We start from the raw sequence: 12,538 nt of genomic DNA on the forward strand, positions 1-12,538 counted from the left end.
CATTCAATTAGACAAACACGTGTTGTAGGTTAATAATAAGCCCCATGTGATCAAGTAACCAATCACATGTGACTTGTTAGACGCTTTTACCCAAAGAGACTGACATGCATTCAGTGTTTATGCAAATGAGCTCATTGTGAATAAGGACGACTGATCACAGGAAATGCACTTCAAAAACCTTTTGGTGTTCCACTTATAAATACAGATATAATAAGGATGTGTTTTCAGTGAATGCCAGATGGATGTTTCCGTGTGTGATGGATGTTTCCGTGTGTGATGGATGTTTCCGTGTGTGATGGATGTTTCCGTGTACAGTGTGAGGTGTTATTGGAGATAGGATGTGGAAATCCCTGTAAAACTTTGTATTGTGAACATGTACACAAAGCACACAGAGTAATATAACATTTCATCGTGGTCATACTTCCACTGTAAGACATGTTTCACATGAGGCTCAGTTTGGGTGTGAGTCTGTCTGTAGAGCTTCTCCTCCAGATGTTTAAACACCTGCTGGTCAAGAGAGAGGCTGGACATACATCACAGTTTCAAGATCAATAAAGCTTTTCATTTAACGAACACGTTTATCAGAGTGTGTTTTAAAGTACTCAGATCTTGAGTCAAAGTAGAAGTACGCAGATCTTGTATGTGAGTAAAAGTAGAAGTACTCAGATCTTGGGATGGTTGTGGCTCAGTGGTAAGTGCGCTGATCTTCGGATCACGGGGGCACTGGTTCGAATCCTGCTGCAGTCAACATTCCGCTGTGTCCTTGGACAAGACACTTCACCCCAAATTGTTCCTGTGGGGATTGCCCACAGTACTGAATGTATGTAAGTCGCTTTGGATACAAGTGACATGTAATGTCATCTTGTACTTGAGTAAAAGTAGAAGTACTCAGATATTGTACTTGAGTAAAAGTAGAAGTACTCAGATCTTGTACTTGAGTGAAAGTAGAAGTACTCAGGTCTTGTACTTGAGTAAAAGTAGAAGTACTCAGGTCTTGTACTTGAGTAAAAGTAGAAGTACTCAGATCTTGTACTTGAGTAAAAGTAGAAGTATTCAGATCCTGTACTTGAGTAAAAGTAGAAGTACTCAGATCTTGTACTTGAGTGAAAGTAGAAGTACTCAGATCTTGTACTTGAGTAAAAGTAGAAGTATTCAGATCCTGTACTTGAGTAAAAGTAGAAGTACCAGAGTGTAGGAATACTCTGTTTCAGTAAAAGTCCTGCATTCAAAATGTTCCTCAAGTAAAAGTAGAAAAGTATTCTCATTAAAATATAGTTAAAGTAGCGACAGTAAAAGTAGTCATTGTGCAGATTGGTCCATTTCAGAATAATATATATGATATGTTTTATAATGATTGATCATGAAAGTGTTCTCAAAGCTGGTAAAGGTGCAGCTAGTTTGAATGACTTTGTATACTGCAGGGTAGCTTGTGGATTTACTCCAGGTGGAACTAAAGTCTGATTTAACACTTGGATATATTTCACATCATTCATCCACATCTGTGAAGTAACTAAAGGTATTAAATGTAGTGGAGTAGAAGTACACAGTAGCAAAAAATGAAAATACTCAATTAAAGTATCTACAAATTGTACTTAAGAACAGCCCTTGAGTAAATGTACTTGGTTACTTTCCACCACCTGAATGTGGAGCGTTGACTTGTTAATGCTGACTTAGCAAATGTGTTCTGGGCATAGCAGGTTGAGAAGGAGACAAAGAGGAATGGTATTGAACTCTTCTGCCCTTTCACTCCCCCTCCTCCTCTTCAAAGGGAGGTTTGATCACCGGCTCTCACGCAACCACTGGTCAATCTTTAACTCCAGAGCTGAAGCAACAGGTAGGAACACGACATGTTGAATCAGGACCAACAGCTGCTGAGGAAACGTCACAAAACCTGCCTTTCTGCAATGAAACGGGATCTTTATTACTGCAATCACACAGGAGCGACTTCAAATGACCCTTAGGGAGCTGTGGTGTGCAGACGGGTTCAAAAGAAAGCCTGAGCGTGTTCAAAGTAACCAATGTGCCAGAAATCAGTTTTTAAAAGGGCAGTCACAAACTCCTGCCTTTTCTCCCTCTGGATCTGTATTACGGAAATCACACTGACTTTAAATTAGCGTTTCAGCCTAAAAGCGTTCATAATAACATACAATGTGCCAGAAATCTGTTTTTAAAAGGGCTAACAAAACATTTATTTACAGATTTTCTTGACTTATTCTCTTCTTACTTCCAGTTGCATACTTTTTATATTTTAAGATTTAACTTTATCAGGCTGAACTCAAGCCATTCAATACACATAGTTTCTGTAAAAGCCTAAAAGTGTTAAAAGTAACCAACAATGTGGCAGGAATCTGTTTTTAAAAGGGCTTAAATAACATTTATTTAAAGATTTTCATGACTATATTTTAGTATCCATATCACACACACACACACACACACACACACACACACACACACACACACACACACACACACACAGCAGCCCTCTACTTGATACAAACTTAAATATGAAAAGGTTCAACTACGCACACACACATCATCTCGGCTCGCGCAGCACGCTCACAGGCATAGATTGCGCAATAATGTATTGCGCACCTTGGAGGTGCAGCGCAGGCATATTGTCATTCAAGAGATGCGTAGTTCTTTTAGAAAACATGTTTTTATTTTAGCCTATTTACCTCGTTAACGTAGATAATACTCATTACATTGACACATGCATTATTTGTGATTAAAATAATGGTTGTTGGTAATGTATTAGCGACCCCCACAGATGTATGATTTCACTGCGTCCGTGGGAGCTCAGACCCCTCCTTGTGGGAGCTCAGACCCCGTTGGCTCCCATAACTCGAACCCTGGTTTCAGCCTAAAAGCCTTAATAATATATATCAGGCTGAACTCAAGCCTTTCGATGCACAGAGTATTTGTAAAAGCCAACAATGTGCCAGAAATCTGTTTTTAAAACGGCTAACAAAACATTTATTTACAGATTTTCTTGATTTATTCTTTTCTAACTTCCAGTAGCATGCTTTTATGTGTCAACCCTTTATTTATTTATATCCCCAGGGTGGCTCTGTCCCAAACTCTCACACTAAAACCTGGATCTTTATTACTGCAATCAGACAGGAGTGACTTTAAATGACCCTTAAAAATATGATTTGCAGACGTGTTTTGATTTTGCCGCTTAAAATCCTGACACTTAAATACAATGTTAGTGTTGCCTTTCCTTTTCCAAATGTATGGTCAATACATCTAATTTACACAAATGTAAACCTTATTTTTAGTTTAAAAATGCATAAATGTTGAGTTATTTTGACTATAGTTAAGATCAGAGAAACAGATCTTAGACATGTGTTAAAGTAAATCAGATTTATTTATTCATTTTAGAGCAACTTTAAAATCACATATCATTTAGAAACGAGTCAAAATGGTTTTGCTGTGCTGTATTTTTCCAGACTTTTGTTCCATGCAGATAAACTCTTCCTCTCATTCACCAATACAATCGTTGATAACAAGCTTCCCCCACATATCGGTCCACCTCAGCTCTAAATCACTATCACCTCGTCAAAGAGAGGATATGAAGGTATCTCTTTCATTCATTTGCATGAGATATTTTAAACTGAGTGGATCACTTTATCTCAGGGAAATTAGAGATATCGTTTCTGTTTTAGCCAAAACATTCACAGGCTCCGATATGTTGCAAAGGCAGTGTCTTTTATTCACTTTAAATGATCAAATATTGCGAAAAAAGTACAATAAAACAACAATTTCACCATATACACATCTGCAAAACCCTTTAAAAATGTATATATTTAGGTGACATATATGACATTAAAGTATAGAGACGGGTCCATAGGGGCGGAAATAAGACGTGCCTTTGATTGTTATTGCGTGTTAGCTATCCATACAAAACCCACTCATCAAACAAAGTCATGCAAAGGTTTCTGAGCAATATTCCAGCATGTCTTTATTGACACGAAGTTCCAAACTATCTGTAATCTCGCAGAGTCACGCACAGCAACACCACACACACACACACACACACACACACACACACACACACGCACACACACACACACACGCACACACACACACACACACACACACACACCTTTTCTCTGTACTAAACTTCATTCATGCCAAACAGAGAGAGAGAGAGAGACAGATTACGTCACGATCCAGGAGCCAATGGAGCTGCGGAGCGCGCTATAAAGCACGAGCCCATGCCTCTGTTTTGGGATATGAAGAGAGTAAACTCGGACTGAACTCTTCTAAAAGATATTTTCCTTTACAATCTTGACAAGTCTTCCTCGGATCCGAGAGTTGTTCCGCTGTTCCCGCTTCACTAAGGTGAGTTCATTTATGCACGAGACGGCAGATTTCAGAGTGAGCGCGCGGAGATTATTCTGCAAGCGTGGCTGTTAATAAATATACATTTGGACTTTGTAGTTGCAGCTTTAACATGCTTATTATTGTTTTAATATGTGGTTGCATGTGTAAGCATTAAGTAACAAGATTAATGTAGATAACTAGGTTGCAAACGGTGATTTTGTGCAGCTCAAGAGAACAATTAATACCAAACACATGCTTATTATTGTTTGGTTGTATGTATAAGCATTCAATGAGTCATATTTGATATTAAGTAAAACGATTTACATGGGTAACTACTTTTGCATAAGATTGCAAAAAGTGTTTTTGTGCAGCTCAAGAGAACAATTAAAACATCACACATGCTTATTATTGTTTTGATTTTACGTATAAGCATTCAATGAGTCATATTGTAGTACGATTTACATAGATAACTACTTTTGCATAAGATTGCAAAAAGTGTTTTTGTGCATCTAAAGAGAACAATTAATACCAAACACATGCCGTGTGCTGTCTTCAGGTGCTGTTAAACTTCATGTAGTCAACATGTTGCACAATACTTCTCCTCCTCCCTAACTTCTCTCCTCTGATGCCCCTCCCCCTTGTTGTTAAATACCAACTATGTGCAATATATAAATGCCGTTAATTACTGTGCAATATCTACCTGGCTGAAAATGCAGATAATGGAGAAAATAAGATAACCTGCACAAACAATCAATTACATAAATCATGCTTGGAGGCGTGTGGCGCAGTGGGTTAGTGCGTTGGTGTTCGGATCAGGGGGGCACAGGTTCAAACCCCACTGCAGTCAGCATGTCGTTGTGTCCCTGAGACACTTAACCCCAAAGTAACTGTATTTTGTAAATTGTGTAATTTTCTTACATTTTTGTGTCTTTAATATTCTTTGTATGCATGCTTCTTAGTTAACATTAAGCTGTCTTTGGCTCTGTTCTGCTGTAACACGTGTAAAGGTCCTCTCTGTGGGATGAATCAAAGTATTCTGACTCTGATTCTTTCTCATGTCCAGGTTGTGCAGACGCCAGAAGAAACAAAGAAAGAAAATAGAGAGTCTTCATCATGGTGCTAATGAATCTCCCAGTAATTGGAGCGGTGTCTGTTTCTGAGAGTCTGGTTGCCATGGTGACGATATGTCTGGCCTACTTGATCCTCAAATGTTTCAACGACAAGATCCCCGAGGGTCTTCGTCGTCTTCCCGGCCCAAAACCTCTACCGATAATCGGGAATGTTCTGGAAGTGGGAAGCCGACCTTATCTGAGTCTCACGGCCATGAGCAAACGCTACGGAGACGTGTTCCAGATCCAGATCGGGATGCGACCCGTCGTCGTTCTGAGTGGAAGCGACACCATTCGCCAGGCTCTCATCAAACAAGGGGATGATTTCGCTGGAAGACCAGATTTGCCCAGCTTCCGGCTCATAAACGACGGAAAGAGTCTTGCGTTCAGTACGGATCAAGCTGGAGTTTGGCGTGCCCGAAGGAAACTAGCGTACAGTGCTCTGAGATCTTTCTCCACGCTTGAAGGAACGACCCCAGAGTACTCGTGCATGCTGGAGGAACACATCTGCAAAGAGGGCGAGCATCTGATCAAACAGCTGAACACCGTCATGCAGGCGGACGGCCGCTTCGATCCTTTCCGACACATCGTAGTTTCCGTCGCCAACGTGATCTGCGGGATGTGCTTCGGACGGAGATACAACCACGACGACGATGAGCTGCTGAGTTTGGTGAACCTCAGCGATGAGTTCGGACGGGTGGTGGGCAGCGGAAACCCCGGGGACTTTATCCCCGCTCTGAGGTTCCTGCCGAGCACCACGATGAAGAATTTCATGAGGATCAACGCCCGATTCAACGCGTTCATTCAGAAGATCGTCACCGAGCATTACACCACTTACGACAAGGTACACTTATGTACATATATTTAGCATGTTCGTACAAATGCACAACCTTTTACTGTGATATCTTGTTTTAATAGTTACTTTATTATTTACATTTTTTATATTTTATCTTTAAAATGTGAATCCTGTTTTTAACTCTGACCCTAGTGCTGCTATTAACGCCTACACTTTCCCAAGGGGATGAATAAAGTTCCATCTTGTCTTGTCTTATACATGAAAACCACGTTTCCATGTTTTATTTGAAACAATTGATTGAGATTCTTTGTATCGTCTTCCTCCAGGATAACATTCGTGACATCACAGACTCCCTCATCGATCACTGCGAGGACAGGAAGCTGGACGAGAACTCAAACATCCAGATGTCAGACGAGAAGATCGTAGGAATCGTTAACGACCTGTTTGGAGCCGGTGGGTTTTACTTCTCTGCATGTTGAAGGTTTCTTATTAGAAGAGATTGCTCCACTTTAAAGACTACAAACATCAGAGAGATGGTGAAAGTACACACATCCTGTACTCAAGTAGAAGTACAGATACTTGTGTTTAAAAATACTCTGGTAAAAGTAGAAGTACTGACTAAACTTCTTTACTCAAGTCAAAGTAAAGAGGGCTTTGAAATGTACTTCAGTAAAAAGTACCCATAACTAGCAGCTGTTTTAAAGAGTACCTGACCTCCCTTTATATTAATAGAACAATAATGTCATTGTTAGCTAATGAATGTTTCCATGCTGAACAACGGCAACATGACAACGTTTTCATTGGTCCCTCTTCTTTAGAGAAGACCAGGAAATGATGGATACACGGATCGTGTTCAAATCAATAGGCACGCAATGACTCTAAATAATAATGATCACGCCACCAAACACACATTCAAACTAAAGGAACCAGCCTGTTTGGGAAATGTGAGAAGTAGAAAGTACAGGTATTTGTGTTCAACATGTAAGAAGTAGAAAGTACAGGTATTTGTGTTCAAAATGTAAGAAGTCAAAGTAAAAAGTAGTCAGAAAAATAAGTAGTGGAGTAAAGTACTGATACCAGAAACATGTACTTAAGTACAGTAACAAAGTATTTGTACTCCAATACTTCCCACCTCTGCAAAGTGTCCTTACAGATGTTTCTCTTCCAGGTTTTGATACCATCTCCACGGCTCTGTCCTGGTCCGTGATGTACCTGGTGGCTTACCCCGAGATACAGGAGAGGCTGTATCAAGAGCTGAGTAAGTACATCATCATAATAATAATAATAGATCACATTTGTTTAGCGCCTTTCAAGGGACCCAAGGCAAACACACAAACAGTTTCATCCCACGGGCCATAAGATCGTTAAACACCTGAACTTTTGAAAGAACATCCATAACATTCATCTGCAACTTATATATATATCAATATTCCAATTACTGTATAGACTATTCTGCACTATTTCTACTATATTCTATTGTATCTGTTTTATTGAGTTGCTCTGTTGGAGGAGCCTGTGACCTCAGATCTGAATTGTCATATCTAAACTGTAGTTATGAACACATGACAATAAAAGACTTGAAACTTGAATCTTGAAACAAGAAGGGCAAATAATAAAAAATATAAAAACACAACATGAACCATATTCCAGTTTTCCTTCTTGCCTTCTTTAGTGGTAAAACAAGTGATGTAGGAAAGCACGTTTTTGCCCCTCTCAAAGAACGTGACTTGACTTTACCCTCAACTCTCGTCCTGAACTAAAAGTCAATGATTTTTTGTTTTCCAGAGGACAAAGTGGGTCTGGATCGCACCCCTGTTCTCTCCGACAGACCCCACCTTCCCTTTCTGGAGGCTTTCATCCTGGAGATTTTCCGCCATTCTTCCTTCCTGCCGTTCACCATCCCTCACTGGTGAGTCCCTGCTCTTTTAGAGGTGTACTTGATCTTGTACTTGAGTAAAAGTAGAAGTACTCAGATCTTGTACTTGAGTAAAAGTAGAAGTACTCAGATATTGTACTTGAGTAAAAGTAGAAGTACTCAGATATTGTACTTGAGTCAAAGTAGAAGTACTCAGATCTTGTACTTTAGTCAAAGTAGAAGTACTCAGATATTGTACTTGAGTGTAGGAATACTCTGTTTCAGTAAAAGTCCTGCATTCAAAATGTTCCTCAAGTAAGGAGTGAATGCACAATAACACCATTTCTCTTTCTCTTTCAGCACCACTAAAGACACGTCTCTGAATGGATACTACATTCCCAAAGACACTTGTGTGTTTATCAATCAGTGGCAGATCAATCAAGACCCGTGAGTTCCCTTGTTTCTGAATACATGTATTAAAACAATTGAAAATGACTGACCCTCACACCTAGGAGCTGCTCCGTGCAACTAGCAAGTTCAACATCCAAAGTCTTTGTTGTCATTTGAACAACATTTACAGTGAAATGGTTTGAAATGATAGTCTAAGGCTTTTCCAACAGTCCATACGATGTATTTATTTTCTCCTTTATCTGTATCTCAGTGAGCTGTGGAAAGACCCGTCTTCCTTCGTTCCGGATCGTTTCCTGTCCTCTGACGGCAGCGAGGTGAACAAGCAGGAAGGAGAGAAAGTGATGGTGTTCGGCATGGGGAAGAGGCGCTGCATCGGAGAGGTCATCGCCAGAAACGAAGTGTACCTCTTCTTGGCGATCATCGTCCAGAAACTGCACTTCCACGCCATGCCGGGGCAAACGCCGGACATGACCCCCGAATACGGACTCACCATGAAACACAAACGCTGCCACCTGAGGGCCACGATGAGGACGAACGAGGAGTGAAGATACTCATATCTGTGCAATTTACGACTCAATTGAAGTGGACTCAAACACTGCAAAGGGTCAGAGCAGCAGGCATGGAGAGAAGAGGCGTTCTCAGAATGTACTAGATGTTTCATCTACAGAGCTAATGGCATTAAAGTGAAATGTGCTTTTTGCAGATTGTCAGAGATGAACATATCATGTTTTTGGTTCCTGCACATTGTTGGTGCCTCGAAGAAGAATAAGGAGCTGCGTGGATGTGCTGTGCATTAAATAAACTGCATTATTAAGAAGTTGTGAACCTCTGCTTAGTTTGGGACGAGCAGGTTTTACTGAGGCATTATCATGTAGGCGGTTGCAACCTAAATTCTTTCCTTCTCTCACAGGACTCTGAACTGAAATGATAGAACCTTGTGATACCATTTAAACGTGTAAGCTAATTATTTCCCATTATAATGTGGATTTAAGACACTGAAGCTATATCTGTATCCCAAAATGTGATTATTTGTGTGTATATCAAGCTATTTGTATTTTTTTTTAAAGACATTTTTATATGCCTAGCGTTTGTATATTTTTGAGGTGAGAAAAGTTTTCGCTCTGCATCTTTAAGAAAGCCAAAAGAGTTCTTTTGGAATATATCAGTAGACCGTTTTTTGTATTTGTATCTCTAATGCATCGATGATTGTATCACATGTAAGGGCATTGGATCGGAGCATCCTTTAATCAGCCACGCAAATAAAATATGTTGTAAGAATGATCTTGTTCCTATTGTTTGCTTTATTTAAAAAGAAAACTATTTTATATGTATAAAGATAGCAGTTACTAATGTGAAGAAAAGTGAATTCATGTCTGAGAATAACAACGTTTTGAGCAATAAACAGGTCAACTATAGCTGCACATATATACAGTAAGCAAAGATCCTGTACTTGAGTAAAAGTAGAAGTACTCAGATCTTGTTCTTGAGTAAAAGTAGAAGTACTCAGATCTTGTTCTTGAGTAAAAGTAGAAGTACTCAGATCCTGTACTTGAGTAAAAGTAGAAGTACTCAGGTCTTGTACTTGAGTAAAAGTAGAAGTACTCAGATATTGTACTTGAGTAAAAGTAGAAGTACTCAGATCTTGTACTTGAGTAAAAGTAGAAGTACTCAGGTATTGTACTTGAGTAAAAGTAGAAGTATTCAGATCTTGTACTTGAGTAAAAGTAGAAGTACTCAGATCTTGTACTTGAGTAAAAGTAGAAGTACTCAGATCCTGTACTTGAGTAAAAGTAGAAGTACTCAGATCTTGTTCTTGAGTAAAAGTAGAAGTACTCAGATCCTGTACTTGAGTAAAAGTAGAAGTACTCAGGTCTTGTACTTGAGTAAAAGTAGAAGTACTCAGATATTGTACTTGAGTAAAAGTAGAAGTATTCAGATCTTGTACTTGAGTAAAAGTAGAAGTACTCAGATCTTGTACTTGAGTAAAAGTAGAAGTACTCAGATATTGTACTTGAGTCAAAGTAGAAGTACTCAGATCTTGTACTTGAGTCAAAGTAGAAGTACTCAGATGTTGTACTTGAGTAAAAGTAGAAGTACTCAGATCTTGTACTTGAGTAAAAGTAGAAGTACTCAGATATTGTACTTCAGTAAAAGTAGAAGTACTCAGATCTTGTACTTGAGTAAAAGTAGAAGTACTCAGGTCTTTTACTTGAGTAAAAGTAGAAGTACTCAGATCTTGTACTTGAGTAAAAGTAGAAGTAATCAGATCTTGTTCTTCAGTAAAAGTAGAAGTACTCAGATCTTGTACTTGAGTAAAAGTAGAAGTACTCAGATCTTGTACTTGAGTTAAAGTAGAAGTACTCAGATCTTGTACTTCAGTAAAAGTAGAAGTACTCAGATCTTGTACTTGAGTTAAAGTAGAAGTACTCAGATCTTGTACTTCAGTAAAAGTAGAAGTACTCAGATCTTGTACTTGAGTTAAAGTAGAAGTACTCAGATCTTGTACTTGAGTAATAGTAGAAGTACTCAGATCTTGTACTTTAGTAAAAGTAGAAGTACCAGAGTGTAGGAATACTCTGTTACAGTAAAAGTCCTGCATTCAAAATGTTCCTCAAGTAAAAGTATAAAAGTATTATCATCAAAATATAGTGAAAGTAGCGACAGTAAAAGTAGTCATTGTGCAGATTGGTCCATTTCAGAATAATATATATGATATGTTTTATAATGATTGATCATGAAAGTGTTCTCAAAGCTGGTAAAGGTGCAGCTAGTTTGAATGACTTTGTATACTGCAGGGTAGCTTGTGGATTTACTCCAGGTGGAACTAAAGTGTGATTTAACACTTGATTAGATTTCACATCATTCATCCACATCTGTGAAGTAACTAAAGGTATTAAATACATGTAGTGGAGGAAAAGTACACAGTAGCATAACATTTCAATACTCAAGTGAAGTACAAGTACCTCAAACGTGTACTTAAGTACAGTACTTGAGTACAATTTTGAGTAAAGTCTGCTCCTCTAGCTTGGAACACTATGCAAAAAATATTGAAACTCAGCATTTTGATTCCCTTGCATCATTTTAAAGCACGACTGGATGAAATATTATTGGATACCTGTCACTGTAAATAGATGCTAATGTATACCCCTGTAATTATGTTGTGATGTCCTTTTTGTTTTCTGTTTGTTTTTATATGTGTAACTCAATGTACCGCAGGTCTCCCTTGTAAAAGAGATCGTTGATCTCAATGGGATTTTTAACCTGGATAAATAAAGGCTACAAACAAACAAACAAAGTTAAAAGTGAAATGTACTTAGTTACTTCCCACCTCTGATTTTACGCAGTTGAAGGTTTCAGGGGATAAAATAAAAAACCATAATTTCTGAAACACTTTTTACCCTAAATAAGTGACTTGAGAGGAGAAAAACTAAGGAAAGGCTTCAAAAATAATCGTTTTATGATTTAATAAAAAAATCACAACAAACCCACGTGGGAGATAAAGGAAGTGACGTAGCGTCTCAAACCGGAAATCAACACGAACAACAGCTGTAGCTTCTGTGGCTTTTCTTGACTCTTCGCTACAGTTTTATCGACAAGGTATTTAATCCATTATCCACTGGATATCCTCAGTTTGAACCTTGAAACAAAGTCAAGCCTTTGATACGAATTCAAAAGACGTTGCTTTAGATTAAAAGCAAACCGGAGGAAGAGACGCGAAGCTAATGCTAACTGTGATGCTAGCAGTAAACACACGTTGCTGTTTGTTTATCTTCCAACATGTTATTTTAATTACATGTTTACATTACAGGTCACTTCTCTGAACTCTGACCTCATATGGATGTTATTTATGTCATTTATTTCACCGTCACGTTTTTAATAATCAATGATACTTTAGTCAGGTCCAAGACACACATTAAACTCTTTAAAGCTCCCATGTCATGCTTTTCCGGTTATTACCCGTCCCCTTGTGTGTTATGAAGGTTTTTATGCATGTAAACGGTGTGCAGAGTCAAAACCCTCAAAGTACACCCTGTAGCGAGT

General features: G+C 38.7%; 2 protein-coding genes across 3 annotated transcripts in view; both read left to right on the forward strand.

Moving 5' to 3' along the window:
- Positions 1-4,203: 4,203 nt before the first annotated feature.
- Positions 4,204-9,778, forward strand: LOC117477335 (cytochrome P450 1A1). Its single transcript, XM_034124016.1, has 7 exons — positions 4,204-4,344; positions 5,390-6,279; positions 6,558-6,684; positions 7,400-7,489; positions 8,017-8,140; positions 8,447-8,533; positions 8,748-9,778. Exons 2-7 carry the CDS (start codon positions 5,440-5,442, stop codon positions 9,040-9,042), a joined length of 1,563 nt encoding a protein of 520 aa, XP_033979907.1. The 5' UTR covers positions 4,204-4,344; positions 5,390-5,439; the 3' UTR covers positions 9,043-9,778.
- Positions 9,779-12,026: 2,248 nt separating this feature from the next.
- LOC117477340 (enhancer of mRNA-decapping protein 3-like) overlaps positions 12,027-12,538 on the forward strand; it is a 46,036-nt gene continuing 45,524 nt past the window's right edge. For both annotated transcript variants that reach the window (XM_034124022.1, XM_034124023.1), the window contains exon 1: positions 12,027-12,094. The gene's annotated coding sequence lies outside the window, so the exon portion shown is untranslated. The remainder of the gene's footprint in view (positions 12,095-12,538) is intronic.

This window comes from Trematomus bernacchii, unplaced genomic scaffold, assembly GCF_902827165.1.
Source record: "Trematomus bernacchii unplaced genomic scaffold, fTreBer1.1, whole genome shotgun sequence".
NCBI lineage: Eukaryota > Metazoa > Chordata > Actinopteri > Perciformes > Nototheniidae > Trematomus > Trematomus bernacchii.